This window comes from Cherax quadricarinatus, chromosome 6, assembly GCF_038502225.1.
Source record: "Cherax quadricarinatus isolate ZL_2023a chromosome 6, ASM3850222v1, whole genome shotgun sequence".
Classification (NCBI taxonomy): Eukaryota; Metazoa; Arthropoda; class Malacostraca; order Decapoda; family Parastacidae; genus Cherax; species Cherax quadricarinatus.
Genome location: NC_091297.1, coordinates 2,755,573 through 2,773,402, shown reverse-complemented (window position 1 = coordinate 2,773,402; position 17,830 = coordinate 2,755,573). Strand labels below are relative to the sequence as shown.

The following is a 17,830-nucleotide window of genomic DNA, read 5'->3' as shown; positions in this document are numbered from 1 at the left end:
CTCTCATGTAGTAGTCTTAATGACCCTCGTGTAGTAGTCTTAATGACCCTCGTGTAGTAGTCTTAATGGCTCTCGTGTAGTAGTCTTAATGACCCTCGTGTAGTAGTCTTAATGACTCTCGTGTAGTAGTCTTAATGACTCTCGTGTAGTAGTCTTAATGGCTCTCGTGTAGTAGTCTTAATGACCCTCGTGTAGTAGTCTTAATGACCCTCGTGTAGTAGTCTTAATGGCTCTCGTGTAGTAGTCTTAATGACCCTCGTGTAGTAGTCTTAATGACTCTCGTGTAGTAGTCTTAATGACCCTCGTGTAGTAGTCTTAATGACCCTCGTGTAGTAGTCTTAATGACCCTCGTGTAGTAGTCTTAATGACCCTCGTGTAGTAGTCTTAATGACCCTCGTGTAGTAGTCTTAATGACCCTCGTGTAGTAGTCTTAATGACCCTCGTGTAGTAGTCTTAATGACTCTCGTGTAGTAGTCTTAATGACCCTCGTGTAGTAGTCTTAATGACCCTCGTGTAGTAGTCTTAATGACCCTCGTGTAGTAGTCTTAATGACTCTCGTGTAGTAGTCTTAATGACCCTCGTGTAGTAGTCTTAATGACTCTCGTGTAGTAGTCTTAATGACTCTCGTGTAGTAGTCTTAATGACCCCCGTGTAGTAGTCTTAATGACTCTCGTGTAGTAGTCTTAATGACCCTCGTGTAGTAGTCTTAATGACCCTCGTGTAGTAGTCTTAATGACTCTCGTGTAGTAGTCTTAATGACTCTCGTGTAGTAGTCTTAATGACTCTCGTGTAGTAGTCTTAATGACTCTCGTGTAGTAGTCTTAATGACCCTCGTGTAGTAGTCTTAATGACTCTCGTGTAGTAGTCTTAATGACCCTCGTGTAGTAGTCTTAATGACCCTCGTGTAGTAGTCTTAATGACCCTCGTGTAGTAGTCTTAATGACCCTCGTGTAGTAGTCTTAATGACCCTCGTGTAGTAGTCTTAATGACCCTCGTGTAGTAGTCTTAATGACCCTCGTGTAGTAGTCTTAATGACTCTCGTGTAGTAGTCTTAATGACCCTCGTGTAGTAGTCTTAATGACCCTCGTGTAGTAGTCTTAATGACCCTCGTGTAGTAGTCTTAATGACTCTCGTGTAGTAGTCTTAATGACCCTCGTGTAGTAGTCTTAATGACTCTCGTGTAGTAGTCTTAATGACTCTCGTGTAGTAGTCTTAATGACTCTCGTGTAGTAGTCTTAATGACCCTCGTGTAGTAGTCTTAATGACTCTCGTGTAGTAGTCTTAATGACTCTCGTGTAGTAGTCTTAATGACTCTCGTGTAGTAGTCTTAATGACTCTCGTGTAGTAGTCTTAATGACTCTCGTGTAGTAGTCTTAATGACCCTCGTGTAGTAGTCTTAATGACCCTCGTGTAGTAGTCTTAATGACCCTCGTGTAGTAGTCTTAATGACTCTCGTGTAGTAGTCTTAATGACTCTCGTGTAGTAGTCTTAATGACTCTCGTGTAGTAGTCTTAATGGCCCTCGTGTAGTAGTCTTAATGACCCTCGTGTAGTAGTCTTAATGACCCTCGTGTAGTAGTCTTAATGACCCTCGTGTAGTAGTCTTAATGACCCTCGTGTAGTAGTCTTAATGACCCTCGTGTAGTAGTCTTAATGACTCTCGTGTAGTAGTCTTAATGACCCTCGTGTAGTAGTCTTAATGACCCTCGTGTAGTAGTCTTAATGACCCTCGTGTAGTAGTCTTAATGACCCTCGTGTAGTAGTCTTAATGACCCTCGTGTAGTAGTCTTAATGACCCTCGTGTAGTAGTCTTAATGACTCTCGTGTAGTAGTCTTAATGACCCTCATGTAGTAGTCTTAATGACCCTCGTGTAGTAGTCTTAATGACCCTCGTGTAGTAGTCTTAATGACCCTCGTGTAGTAGACTTAATGACTCTCGTGTAGTAGTCTTAATGACCCTCGTGTAGTAGACTTAATGACCCTCGTGTAGTAGTCTTAATGACCCTCGTGTAGTAGTCTTAATGACCCTCGTGTAGTAGACAGTCTTAATATTATGATAATAAGATATTATCTCCTTTACAGAATAGTAATAAGATATTTTCTTCTTTATATTATGATAACAAGATAAAAGGACCACAATGGAAATAAGTCACCTTGACTTTTTTTTGGGTTATCGCAGGTACTTTACACATACGCTGCTATGTATGATAATCTATGTATAAAACACTGGGGAGACACTGCTGAAGTTCAGCCTGTATTTGTCTATACCTGAATAAACTTACACAATAATAATAATAATAAAAAATGCATATATAAGATTTCTGAAGCAGTACATAAAAAGTAAGAATATAGTTTGCGTGAGCAGTGTGTGTAGTGTGTATTGTGCACTCGTGCCTTGAGTGATGGTGCGGGAGACTACCTTGAAGGACACCCGAAGAAGGTTAGGGATACTCTGAAATAAGGATTAGAATATGTAATTTAGTGGCTCAGCCACTGAGTAGTGGATAGCTTTTGTAAGACTGTAACCGTGTCATGTGCTGTGTCCCCCGTTGTTTTATACATATAAATATATCGATGTACCACGAAGCCCCTCAAGGAAGGTTCCTTGATGTTGGTGAGGGGCTCTTGATTTAGGGAATTGGATCTGAGCTCCAGTTCCCCGAATTAAGCCTGAATGCCTTCCACATCCCCCCCCCCAGGCGCTGTATAATCCTCCGGGTTTAGCGCTTCCCCCTTGATTATAATAATAATAAATGTACCACGAAGAAACAAGCGGAGGTATGATCTGTGACTCGACTCCTGCAAGCACAACTAGGTGAGTACAGAGAACGATCGCAGTCAGCAAGATTCGAAACCATGTCAGGGAAGTATGTTCTAACCTCAAAAGAGAGTTTTTTTTTATCAGTGCACCACGTAGAAACAAACGGAAAACGATAACAATGAGCAGGATACAGGACGAGAATGAAGCAGGTTGAAGCAACGCTTGAGGCTCACTGGTGTGCCTCAAAATCCAGGCTGCCTGGCTTTTGAGGAATCTGTAGCCGAGTGGTCTAGCGTCACTTGGGAAACCTTACCAGACTTCTAATAAGCATTGAGATCTCCAGTGAATACTAGAAAGGATTGCCCTTCTAGCATCCAGCCTGTTACTGGGTTTTTGTAATAAGTAGTCAGTATCCTGGTCCAGTTATCCATTAGAATTCAGTAAGATTCAATACTGCTTCAGGATTGCAACTGGTAGGCTACTAACTAAAGAAATTAAAATTTAATAAGTTTATTAATAATAATTGTCTAGGCGTATATTAACAAATTAAATTAATGTAATGAACATAATCAAAATAATAATAATCACTTCTCTCGTGTACAGTAGTATTGTACTGAAGGCACATATCACATTTTAATGACTTAAGTACCGTCTGGTACATTGTTAGAATTTGACAACATAATACAAATATATACAAGTACGTTTGTGTGTATGTGTGTAAGTGCTCTAAGTAGTTCGCTGTCTCACAACTCGACTCGACTAGACTTAACCAGTGACTGACTAAAAGTCCTCACATAAACTAACTTCTTGACCAACCTGGTAATCAGAACAGCTTGCTTGAACATTAAAACGACTGTTAAGCCGAACAGCAATATAACAAGCAACAGCAACACAGAATCAGGAACAAGGAGATAATATAATGACATTAAGTAGGGACCATCTGCAGATCCTCCACAAAAGTCACAAAACTCCCATACTACTGAATCTAAGTTCAGCATAAGAAAATCCCTGACTGTGACAGTACACAGATACCAGTACAAGTTAGGTCAGAAGCTACAGCTCAGGACCTGGGTTGCTCAGAGTGTCTATAAGACACACAACCTCAGTACAACGTCGAAAATCACTAAGTCTAGGCAATGCTCTGTGAACAGAGTTACACAGAAACAACAAGAAGAAAGTGACAGAGACGATCTTCCAACAAGGGCCAGCAAGGGAGACCTAGGGACGTCTTGTTCGAAGAACGTCAAACAGGCAAGAGAGGGCGAGTCAAAGCAAGACAGTCTCACCCAGGTGAGGTGCGATCACCCCTCTCCACCGATCACGTGACTCAGTGGACTGCTGCTGCCCAGCAACATAGAGAAGGCGGCAGGAAAACGAGCAACGAGCGATAATTACATTAGTTAGACAATCAAGACTTGAACTATGAGCACTGAATAATATATATAAATGTTACATCCTACCTAATAATATAACTAAGTCAAATAATAATATAAAGCAATATATTTACGATTTTGCTATTATCGCAAATATAAGCAATATAAAATTATATGAAAAGGTAATATACATTATATACATTGTGACCCATTCAGGGGTCGCAATAGGAAACGTTGCCAGACTTCCCTGATGTGGTTTCGAATCTTGCTGACTGCGATCGTTCTCCGTATATACCTCTGCTTGTTTCTGCGTGGTACACTGATATATCTGTTTGCACAAAACAATGGAGAGGAGAGCACATGACACGGTTACAATCTTGCAAAAGCTATCCACCACACAGTGGCCGGGCCACTAAATTTCACATCCTTCTCCTTATTTCAGAGTATCCCTAACCTTCTTCGGGTATCCTTCCCGGTGGTCTCCGGTGCCATCACTCAAGGCACGAGTGCACAATACACGCTATACACTGTCCACGCAAACTGTATATATATTCTTGTACAAAACTGGTGTACAATACCGACAAGATGAAAATTTAGACACATGTGCACCATCTGGGTATCTTTATTGTAGACGTTTCTCTATCCAGTGGCTTTATCAATACAGATTCAAGGACATAACTTGAAGACAGTAGAATTATATACAGAAGATGAGGTAATCGGTCCCAGTGCTCATCACACCAACTCCAAGTCTGAGAGACTGACTACCTCATCTTTTGTATATAGTTCTACTGTCTTCATATAATGTCCTAGAATCTGTACTGATAAAGCCACTGGATGACGAAACGTCTACAGTAAAGAAATCCAGATGTTGCACATATATACACTGGCATTGTGGATAGTGGTAATGATTTTCACGTCTACAAGGGCCAAGGCTCTAGGTTTGTACGCATTGCAAGTTGTCCTCAGTCTTATAATATACAATTTAAAGTATAATATAATAAAAATATGACTGAGTGGTAATGATGGAGGGATGACAGAGGGTGTACTCACCTAGTTGTACTCACCTAGTTGAGGTTGCAGGGGTCGATTCCTAGCTCCTAGCCCCGCCTCTTCACTGGTCGCTACTAGGTCACTCTCCCTGAACCGTGAGCTTTATCATACCTCTGCTTAAAGCTATGTATGGATCCTGCCTCCACTACATCGCTTCCCAAACTATTCCACTTCCTGACTACTCTGTGACTGAAGAAATACATCCTAACATCCCTGTAAATCATCTGTGTCTTCAACTTCCAACTGTGTCCCCTTGTTGCTGTGTCCCATCTCTGGAATATCCTGTCTTTGTCCACCTTATCAATACCTCTCAGTATTTTGTATGTCGTTATCACGTCCCCCCTATCTCCCCTGTCCTCCAGTGTAGTCAGGTCGATTTCCCTTAACCTCTCCTCGTAGGACATACCCCTTAGCTCTGGGACTAGTCTTGTTGCAAACCTTTGCACTTTCTCTAGTTTCTTTACGTGCTTGGCTAGGTGTGGGTTCCGAACTGGTGCTGCATACTCCAATATGGGCCTAACGTACACGGTGTACAGGGTCCTGAACGATTCCTTATTAAGATGTCGGAATGCTGGTCTTAGGTTTGCTAGGCGTCCGTATGCTGCAGCAGTTATTTGGTTGATGTGCGCTTCAGGAGATGTGCCTGGTGTTATACTCACCCCAAGATCTTTTTCCTTGAGTGAGGTTTGTAGTCTCTGGCCCCCTAGACTGTACTCCGTCTGTGGACGAGGTCTGCAACCTGTCCAGATCCCTCTGTAGTTCTGCCTGGTCTTCGACCAAAGTGTTGCTGTGTTAAGGCTGTGATTTGTAGTTCTTAAGTATTTGACTTTTAGTTTAACATTCATACTTGCGTCCTTGTGTCATGTACTTTTCCTAGTAAATGCATTGTTATGTATTTCCTAATGTTTTTATGTTGCATTTTGTTGTGATTGGCATGATTTTTACAAAGATATATTTTTTGTGTTCCAGAATAAAAGATGGCTGCAGCACAGAAGACGAAAATGAAGTGTAGCCAATATAGTGTGGAATATCTGAAATATGGATTTGTATCAGCACCAAATAACAACAACCAATGTGTCTACTGTGTGAATCTTTTCAAACGAAGCCATAAAACCTTCCAGGTTTCTTGAACACTAGAAGACAGTACTCTCTGATAAAGCAGCCGATAACTTAGCATATTTTCCGTCACTTCGAGAAAACTTACAGAAACGGAAAACCAATTGGAAATATATTTGTTAACACTTCACAACAATCCAGTAATGGTTTTCGTACATCGTACAATATCTTATTGCTGACTGCTAGATCTGGTAAGCCTCCTTACAGCTGAGGAAGAGCTTATTTTGCAAGTGCAGCGCTGTATGACCCTGGTGGTATGGCGCTTAGTTTCGATTATAATAATAAGAATTATTTTGCCAGCAGTAAGTGAGGTTCTGCACAGTTTTACACAAGTCATCTGAACAAATTATTAGGGTCATTGCTTTCACTGATAACTCTGTTCAAAGAAGAGCGAATGAAATGACTGAAAACATTAAAGACACATAATGCAACATGCTTACAGTTAGATGAGTCCATTCTGCCAGGCAATGAATCTTTGCTTCTTGCTTACGTTCGTTTCGTCAGAGATGAAAGTTTGGTTCAAGAATTGATATTTTTTTCAAAGAGAAAGACTTCCCACTTACCATCATTCTTGTTTATGCAACAGATAGGGCACTATTGATGACAGGCTGTTATCATGGCTTCAATGTCTTGAAAACAGCTGCACTGTGTAATCCACACGCAATATCTGGTTGCAAAAAAGCCTAAGCACTGTTATCATAGTAGTAAATAGAGTCAAGGCACATGATCTCAGTTCCCGACTGTTTCGACAGCTCTGCACTGAGAATGATAAGAATTTCAACGTTTGTTGTTGCACACAGAAGTTAGATGGCGCTGACAAAGGGAAGCTTCCTGAGACGTTTCTATTCACTATTTAAAACAATTGCTGAATTCTTCCAAGATTTCAATTCTATTCTATGTGATGAACTAAGAAACACCAAGCATGACATTGCTTATTTGTCAGATGACTTCACATAGTTTAGCGAAGTTAATTTGCAAATGCAAGTAACTGAGGTTAATCTTATCAAAATCAAATCAGCCGCTTCCACTTTTCTGTCCAGGTTACAGTTATTCAAACATAACATAGCCCCTCGTGAGCTCTTCCAGTTTCTGAGTCTCTGAAATTGAGATCATACCAGACGATGACCTTCATGTATAGTGCACACCTGAATGACCTTCATAGTCATGTCTGACAGATTTCAGGATTTTTTTTTATGCTTAATGTACCAGACTGAGTGATCAAACCATTCCTAAATATCAGCAATAAGGAAACAGGAATGATGAAGCCAAAGTTCCAAAAATCATATCAAGATTTTTAGTTACAAAAAAAAATATAAAAAAAATAAAACATTACTGACAGCTACCCTGCACTGTGGAACAAAGTCAAGATGTACTTTATTGCCTTCCCAACGTCATATCTAGTAGAGCGAAGCTTCAGCACAGTCGTCAAGCTTCTCTCCAAGCAAAGAAACAGACTGAAAATTGGTGAATGTGGGGATGTAAGACTTCTTAGTGTCTTCAAGATTGATGTTGAGAAGCTGATGTTCCTGCACCAAGCACGTCCATCTCATTAAAATTGTGAAGATAATTTAGTTACAGATGAGATGTAAATTTACCCTTTCATATTGTTAAATAAATTGGTTCACTATGTTAATTTTTATTCGTAAAATAAATATACTTGTTTATGGTGTTAGATTAGTTGTTGCTCTGAATTTGGAGTAAACCTGACACCAAGAAAGAGGTATGTTCGTATGCGTGTGTGGGTGCTAGTGATGTGGCCTGGGAGCCGAGGGGGCGGCAGCCTGGGAGCCAAGGGGGCGGCAGCCTGGGAGCCAAGGGGACGGCAGCCTGGGAGCCAAGGGGACGGCAGCCTAGGACCCATGGGGGCGGCAACCTGGGAGCCAAGGTTGTGGCAACCTGGCAGCCAAGGGGACGGCAGCCTGTGAGTCAAAGGGGCGGCAGCCTGGGAGCCAAAGGGGCGGCAGCCTGGGAACCAAGGGGGCGGCAGCCTGGAAAAGTTTGGGAATCACTGCTGTAGACTGTAGTCTCTGGCAGCCATACACTGTTGAAGAATGGAGTCTTGTTGAATAATAAACACTGTGCTCACCTGTGATGGGTGTGAGAGACGTGAGCACCAGCTGGCCGGTGTGAGGACCACTGACACCAGCAGAGAGTGCAAGAACTTGTTGCTGTTGCTGCTGCTGATGCTGCTGCTGATGCTGCTGTTGCTGCAGCTGCTGTACCACGCCTCCTCCCTGCACGCCCATGCCTTGCATAACCTGCTGACTTCCTCCTGCTGCTGCTGCTGCCGCTGCCGCTGCTGCTGCCGCTGCCGCTGCTTCGTGGTTCTTGGCCGCCAACTTTTCCTGTTTCCTCCACTTGGCTCGACGGTTCTGGAACCACACCTGCAGATACACGGTGAAGGACACGTGCCCAGAATATTCTCATAGTCATGGGAAGGACCCCAATGGAAATAAAGGTCCCCAATGGAAATAAGTCACTCTGTCTGACTTTTTTGGGTTATCCTAGGTTCTCTACACATATGCTGCTATGTATGATAATTCTATGTAACTGTATTTGTGTATACCTGAATAAACTTACTTACTTGCTTACTTATGGGGGAAAGCGATAAATCCGTAGGGGAAGATAATGAAAGCTTATCCAAGGAAAGGGAGGGGAGCTTCGATTACTTAGGAAGAAAGGAGAGAGCTGTCCACCAGCATCAAAGTGATCCCTTGAAGATCAGGAGAAAGGTAACAAGAGGGCAAAACGCGCTGAGAGAAACTGCTCTACATATTCCGTGGCTTTCCATATTTCTCTGTCACCAATTCAGCAAAATTGTCTTCTAAACTAAAGAATAAATACTTGCTCAGACAACTTTCAGGAAGATGAAGAATCATGCGACTCTAGTAGTGAAGGTGACAGTGAGTGAATATTAGTTGTGAAGGTGACAGTGAGTGAATGTTAGTTGTGAAGGTGACAGTGAGTGAAAGTTAGTTGTGAAGGTGACAGTGAGTGAATGATAGTTGTGAAGGTGACAATGAGTGAATGTTAGTTGTGAAGGTGACAGTGAGTGAATGTTAGTTGTGAAGGTGACAATGAGTGAATGTTAGTTGTGAAGGTGACAATGAGTGAATGTTAGTTGTGAAGGTGACAGTGAGTGAATGTTAGTTGTGAAGGTGACAATGAGTGAATGTTAGTTGTGAAGGTGACAGTGAGTGAATGTTAGTTGTGAAGGTGACAATGAGTGAATGTTAGTTGTGAAGGTGACAGTGAGTGAATGTTAGTTGTGAAGGTGACAATGAGTGAATGTTAGTTGTGAAGGTGACAGTGAGTGAATGTTAGTTGTGAAGGTGACAGTGAGTGAATGTTAGTTGTGAAGGTGACAATGAGTGAATGTTAGTTGTGAAGGTGACAGTGAGTGAATGTTAGTTGTGAAGGTGACAGTGAGTGAAAGTTAGTTGTGAAGGTGACAGTGAGTGAAAGTTAGTTGTGAAGGTGACAGTGAGTGAATGTTAGTTGTGAAGGTGACAGTGAGTGAATGTTAGTTGTGAAGGTGACAGTGAGTGAATGTTAGTTGTGAAGGTGACAGTGAGTGAAAGTTAGTTGTGAAGGTGACAGTGAGTGAAAGTTAGTTGTGAAGGTGACAGTGAGTGAATGTTAGTTGTGAAGGTGACAGTGAGTGAATGTTAGTTGTGAAGGTGACAGTGAGTGAATGTTAGTTGTGAAGGTGACAGTGACTGAATGTTAGTTGTGAAGGTGACAGTGAGTGAATGTTAGTTGTGAAGGTGACAGTGAGTGAATGTTAGTTGTGAAGGTGACAGTGAGTGAAAGTTAGTTGTGAAGGTGACAGTGAGTGAATGTTAGTTGTGAAGGTGACAGTGAGTGAATGTTAGTTGTGAAGGTGACAGTGAGTGAATGTTAGTTGTGAAGGTGACAGTGAGTGAATGTTAGTTGTGAAGGTGACAGTGAGTGAATGTTAGTTGTGAAGGTGACAGTGAGTGAATGTTAGTTGTGAAGGTGACAGTGAGTGAATGTTAGTTGTGAAGGTGACAGTGAGTGAATGTTAGTTGTGAAGGTGACAGTGAGTGAATGTTAGTTGTGAAGGTGACAGTGAGTGAATGTTAGTTGTGAAGGTGACAGTGAGTGAATGTTAGTTGTGAAGGTGACAGTGAGTGAATGTTAGTTGTGAAGGTGACAGTGACTGAATGTTAGTTGTGAAGGTGACAGTGACTGAATGTTAGTTGTGAAGGTGACAGTGAGTGAATGTTAGTTGTGAAGGTGACAGTGAGTGAATGTTAGTTGTGAAGGTGACAGTGAGTGAATGTTAGTTGTGAAGGTGACAGTGAGTGAATGTTAGTTGTGAAGGTGTCAGTGAGTGAATGTTAGTTATGAAGGTGACAGTGAGTGAATGTTAGTTGTGAAGGTGACAGTGAGTGAATGTTAGTTGTGAAGGTGACAGTGAGTGAATGTTAGTTGTGAAGGTGACAGTGAGTGAATGTTAGTTGTGAAGGTGACAGTGAGTGAATGTTAGTTATGAAGGTGACAGTGAGTGAATATTAGTTGTGAAGGTGACAGTGAGTGAATGTTAGTTGTGAAGGTGACAGTGAGTGAATGTTAGTTGTGAAGGTGACAGTGAGTGAATGTTAGTTATGAAGGTGACAGTGAGTGAATATTAGTTGTGAAGGTGACAGTGAGTGAATGTTAGTTGTGAAGGTGACAGTGAGTGAATGTCAGTTGTGAAGGTGACAGTGAGTAAATGTTAGTTGTGAAGGTGACAGTGAGTGAATGTTAGTTGTGAAGGTGACAGTGAGTGAATGTTAGTTGTGAAGGTGACAGTGAGTGAATGTTAGTTATGAAGGTGACAGTGAGTGAATAATAGTTGTGAAGGTGACAGTGAGTGAATGTTAGTTGTGAAGGTGACAGTGAGTGAATGTCAGTTGTGAAGGTGACAGTGAGTGAATGTTAGTTGTGAAGGTGACAGTGAGTGAATGTTAGTTGTGAAGGTGACAGTGAGTGAATGTTAGTTGTGAAGGTGACAGTGAGTGAATGTCAGTTGTGAAGGTGACAGTGAGTGAATGTTAGTTGTGAAGATGACAGTGAGTGAATGTTAGTTGTGAAGGTGACAGTGAGTGAATGTTAGTTGTGAAGGTGACAGTGAGTGAATGTTAGTTGTGAAGGTGACAGTGAGTGAATGTTAGTTGTGAAGGTGACAGTGAGTGAATGTCATGTATTTATCATCTATACTCACGGCCTAGTGTAAATAATACTTATATATTGTGAATATTTTTCTTAACCACAACGTTTTTACCCCACACAGTGGATACCTTTATTAACCACAACGTTTTTACCCCACACAGTGGATACCTTTATTAACCACAATGTTGTACCCCGTACATTAGATACTTTTAATGGAAACAACGATCCGGCAATGCAGTGGCTTTATCAAGTCAGTGTGAGCGAAACGTTGGCCTTAATAAAATTATCCACTACATCTGATTTATTTGCTCCATCTACTCGATGTTTACACAGCCGAGCATTTCAGAGTTACAACTCTAAGACATAAATACAGTGCTCTAGAGTGAACTACAGACAATCATAGATCTTACTACGGTACACTCAGTCATAGATCGTACTACGGTACACTCAGTCATAGATCTTACTACGGTACACTCAGTCATAGATCTTACTACGGTACAATCAGTCATAGTTCTTACTACGGTACAATCAGTCATAGATCTTACTACGGTACAATCAGTCATAGATCTTACTTCCATTCCTGAGATTCAACGACCAATGGAGGTACACTAGATTTCATGTGTACCGTAGGGCCTCACCTGCACCCTGGCCTCCGTCAAGTCTATCCTCAGAGCGAGTTCCTCCCTGAAGAAGACGTCTGGGTAGTGGGTCCTGTGGAAGGCTCGCTCCAGCTCCTCCAGCTGGTAGTTTGTGAAGGTGGTTCTGAGGAGGCGTACCCAGGAGGGGGAAAACCGTATTAGTTTCTAAACTACAACATTGCTTTTATTTATATAAATTTGGGTACTTCCTACTACTCATTTCTGCAACATTGCAAGCGCCTAATGATGATTGCAACACGAAAGGCTTAGAGACATCAGTCAACTCCTCCTATGGGGGGTAAAGTTATACCAATAAGATGTGGAAAAAGACACTTACTTACAGTTCAGGACCCTTATTAAAGGTAACGTTCCACCAGGAGTGACTTCTTCAGACCTCATACAGATATAACTAAGAACGAGTATATATAGTGGCAAGAGTCAGGTGGCAGGCTACCAGACGGTAGTAATATCTAATAATGTCGGTAATTCTACCAACATTATCACAGGGCAGTAATAGTAGTAGTACAACCGTGGCGAGACGGTCAACTAAAGCAGCCTCTATACACTTTCGTTGTGGCAAATCATCTTCGTTAATTACTAATCGAGCCTTATTGAACTTCAAAAGGTGTTCAAAATCGTACCTGTGTTGGACGCACACAATTTTGCGGTCATCACAGTTGCAGGGGTTCTTGTGCTCCCTGATCCTCATGTACAGAAATCTTCTTGTTATATATATATATATATATATATATATATATATATATATATATATATATATATATATATATATATATATATATATATATATATATATATATGCAAAACAACCATTGTGAAAGAATAGAAAAGTTCCAAGCGATTTCGTGACTACTCACATTATCAAGGAACAATGAAAGTAATGCATCAAAGGAAGGTATATAAAGGGGTAGCCCACACCTCACTGTCAGATCCCACAACAACGAAACACCTAACGTGAGACAGCAGGCCCGCCGGCCGAACTAGACAGGTCCTTCATACAACCCACCAACAAACTATTCTACCCAAGGAATAAGAAATTTAAAAAATTATTATTTGTCCAATGTATTATTAAATTCTTCCCAAATTCTATTAATTATAAATGGATCTAATTTATATAAACCAAAGGAAATATTCATATTATTGTCAAAATTGCTTTTTATGAAACAAGATTCAATTATATTTCTGTCGACCATGGACTTGCTTGATACTACTTTCTCAATTTTTTGAAAATCAATTGGATGGTTAAAATCTCTTACATGAATAAATAGAGCATTGGAATCTTGTCCAGTTCTAATGCTATATTTATGTCGTTTTAATCTTAGTTCGAGATATTTACCAGTTTGACCGTAATAAACTTTATCGCAAATTTTACAAGGAATCTTATAGACACATCCATCAGCATTTTGGGGGGAATTCTTTATCAAAAGTTTTTTTACTGTATCAAGATTTTTGAATACAACTTTAATATTAGAAGTCTTAAGAAGAGACGGCATATCAACCAAGTTTTCATGGTAAGGGAGAACCAACATATTTTTAGTTGAATAAGGCTGGTTGTCCCTTTTTGGATTGTAAAAAGCATTTCTAGCAACTTTAAAAGATTTATCAATTACATTTTTTGGGTATTTCAAATCATTACCTATTTCATAAATTTTGGATATTTCCTCATTTATGAACTCTGGACTACAAATTCGTAAAGCTCTCAAAAACATTGATGAGAAAACAGACAGTTTAACTCTATCTAGATGGGAAGAATAATAGTGGACATAGGAACAGTTATTTGTAGGTTTTCTGTAAATTTTAAATTTGAATTCATTATTATTAGCTCCATAGGATCAGTTTCATATAAATTATCCAAATGGCTTGTTGATATTTTGAGCCCTGTTGTTGGCAAAATTTCTAACTTTAATGTTAAAAACAACATAGATTTAGTTGATAAATTAAGCTCCTTGACTGACTTAAATGATTTTAACATGGTTAGTTTTGATGTTACTTCCTTGTTTACGAAAGTTCCTGTTGATGATTTATTAAGTTTCTTATCTGAAGAACTCGTTAATTATGATTTACCATTGCCAGTTCCTACTATCATTAAACTTATTAAACTTTGCATTGTTGATGGAAAATTTGTATTTAATGATAAGTTTTACACTCAGAAGTTTGGTATGGCAATAGGAAATCCTCTTTCACCTGTTCTTAGTAACCTATACATGGAATTTTTTGAAACAAGGTTGCTTAACACAATCCTCCCTAATAGAGCTAAGTGGATCAGATATGTTGATGATATTTTGTGTCTTATGCCCAAAAATGTAGATATACACCATTTCCTTGGCAAATTAAATAGCTTAGCCCATTCTATAAATTTTACTGTTGAATTTGAAGAAAATAACTCACTGCCTTTTCTAGATGTTTTAATTATTAAGGGTAATAATGAATTCAAATTTAAAATTTACAGAAAACCTACAAATAACTGTTCCTATGTCTACTATTATTCCTCGCATCAAGATGGAGTTAAACTGTCTGTTTTCTCATCAATGTTTTTGAGAGCTTTACGAATTTGTAGTCCAGAGTTCATAGATGAGGAAATATCCAAAATTTATGAAATAGGTAATGATTTGAAATACCCAAGAAATGTAATTGATAAATCTTTTAAAGTTGCTAGAAATGCTTTTTACAATCCAAAAAGGGACAACCAGCCTTATTCAACTAAAAATATGTTGGTTCTCCCTTACCATGAAAACTTGGTTGATATGCCTTCTCTTCTTAAGACTTCTAATATTAAAGTTGTATTTAAAAATCTTGATACAGTAAAAAAAACTTTTAATAAAGAATTCCCCCCAAAATGCTGATGGATGTGTCTATAAGATTCCTTGTAAAATTTGCGATAAAGTTTATTACGGTCAAACTGGTAAATATCTCGAACTAAGATTAAAACAACATAAATATAGCATTAGAACTGGACTAGATTCCAATGCTCTATTTATTCATTTAAGAGATTTTAACCATCCAATTGATTTTCAAAAAGTTGAGAAAGTAGTATCAAGCAAGTCCATGGTCGACAGGAATATAATTGAATCTTGTTTCATAAAAAGCAGTTTTGACAATAATATGAATATTTCCTTTGGTTTATATAAATTAGATCCATTTATAATTAATAGAATTTGGGAAGAATTTAATAATACATTGGACAAATAATAATTTTTTAAATTTCTTATTTCTTGGGTAGAATAGTTTGTTGGTGGGTTGTATGAAGGACCTGTCTAGTTCGGCCGGCGGGCCTGCTGTCTCACGTCAGGTGTTTCGTTGTTGTGGGATCTAACAGTGAGGTGTGGGCTACCCCTTTATATACCTTCCTTTGATACTTTACTTTCATTGTTCCTTGATAATGTGAGTAGTCACGAAATCGCTTGGAACTTCTCTATTCTTTCACGGTGGTTGTTTTGCATATTCTGAAATTACCTGTTTACTGTGATCTTATTGCATATATATATATATATATATATATATATATATATATATATATATATATATATATATATATATATATATATATATATATATATATATATATATATATATATATATATATATATATATATATATATATATATATATATATATATATATATATATATATATATATATATATATATGTGTGTGTATGTATGTGTGTGTGTATATATTGTCATATCCCCAATATGTTATTGTGATCACTCCTGCGCTTAGGACAGTTTACCTGAAGTTTACCTGGAAAGAGTTCCGGGGGTCAACGCCCCCGCGGCCCGGTCTGTGACCAGGCCTCCTGGTGGATCAGAGCCTGATCAACCAGGCTGTTGCTGCTGGCTGCACGCAAACCAACGTACGAGCCACAGCCCGGCTGGTCAGGAACCGACTTTAGGTGCTTGTCCAGTGTCAGCTTGAAGACTGCCAGGGGTCTGTTGGTAATCCCCCTTATGTATGCTGGGAGGCAGTTGAACAGTCTCGGGCCCCTGACACTTATTGTATGGTCTCTTAACGTGCTAGTGACACCCCTGCTTTTCATTGGGGGGATGTTGCATCGTCTGCCAAGTCTTTTGCTTTCGTAGTGAGTGATTTTCGTGTGCAAGTTCGGTACTAGTCCCTCTAGGATTTTCCAGGTGTATATAATCATGTATCTCTCCCGCCTGCGTTCCAGGGAATACAGGTTTAGGAACCTCAAGCGCTCCCAGTAATTGAGATGTTTTATCTCTGTTATGCGCGCCGTGAAGGTTCTCTGTACAGAGTTGTTCTTGGGGTTTCTGCGCTAAGTTTTAAACAGTAATTGAAAAGGTTGTGGATATTGTATCCAAGTTTTCTGTCAAGTTTTTTAAAACGTTATTTGCATCGTCGGTGACCAATATAACACTATAACTGGGAGACTTTCCTTCAACTGTATTAGTGTTAATCTTATTAAGAACGTGTGTCACACGTTTCCTGCAATCACGTATGAAGTATAAGGTAAAGTGTAGCGTGTTGAATGAACGTGTAATGTATGTACACTCTTCCTCGAGGAACTGCAGACTGGAAATTCTGTAAGGATTTATTGAAGTAGATATTTCGGAAGCTAGACGCCCCGCTATTCCACGCCGCTACGTCCACGAACTCAGACACTTGGCCGCTAATAACAATATTCTTCTCACTACAGCGGACAAAGGAGTGGTCAGCCTCAACCATAGTAACTACATTAATAAAATGCAAGAGTTACTAAGTAACATCAACAGATACGCTTCCATCCCCGAACATATATAGAAGAAAGAAACGTATTCCTTTCTTAGTAAGACTCGAAACATGCACAAAGATCAAAATAAGGCAAAAGACTCTTCCACCTCGTCTCTACCAACCCTAGATCAACGAGGGCTTTATGGATTACCAAAGGCCCACAAATCCAATGTACCTATGAGAGCCGTTACGTCCAGTATCGGCAGCGCCCCGCACAAGCTAGCAAGAGTTTGGGAGAAATATTTATCGAAACTTCTGAGTACGATTAGTCATGTCCACCTGAAACACTCGGATGACCTTAATCGTGTAAGGGATCTCGATGTGAGTGATAAGAAGCTTGCAAGTTTCGACGTCACTGCATTATTAACATATGTACCAGTTGGTCAAGTCACTGTTTCAGTTTTGAAGAGAACAAGTATAAACAACTGTTCAGGCTAGCTATGGGCTCACCCCTTAGCGCAGTACTGGCCAATTTATAAATGGAGGACTTAGAATCCATATGGATCCTAAATAACATTCCTAGATCAGTTACATGGATGTGGTAAGTGGATATTTTGGTATTCGTGCCCCAAAAAGTCTTGAAGTGTGTAACATCCTCAACAACATCAACACTCTGGAATCTACAATTAAATTTACACTACAGGAGGAAGACAACCAATTGCCGTTTCTCTGCGTATTTTTACTCAAAGTAAAGTCTACCGTAAACCTACCTACAAGAACGATCTTCTACATTTCTTCTCTCACATGACACCAGAACTAAAAGACAGGTAGTTATAGGCTTCTTTGGAAGAGCTTACAGAATTTTCAGTCCGTATTTCCTCGAGGAAAAATGCACATACATCACACATCCTTATAGTTCGCTACACATCCCCCTACACTTCATACGTGACTGTAGGAAATGTGCGACACACATTCTTAGTAAGACTAACGTCAATCCAGTATAAGGAAGATAAGATTTCGTTCGGA

The 17,830-nt window shown here is 39.7% G+C and overlaps 1 protein-coding gene across 2 annotated transcripts in view; it reads right to left on the bottom strand.

The window, feature by feature from the left end:
• The window catches only part of LOC128692020 (homeobox protein aristaless-like), a 56,585-nt gene that overhangs the window by 14,154 nt on the left and 24,601 nt on the right, over positions 1–17,830 (bottom strand). For both annotated transcript variants that reach the window (XM_053781000.2, XM_053781012.2), the window contains exons 3-4: positions 12,116–12,239; positions 8,386–8,683 (exon numbers count right to left, since the gene is read on the bottom strand). In XM_053781000.2, the coding sequence (XP_053636975.2) occupies positions 8,386–8,683; positions 12,116–12,239 (422 nt within the window). The remainder of the gene's footprint in view (positions 1–8,385; positions 8,684–12,115; positions 12,240–17,830) is intronic.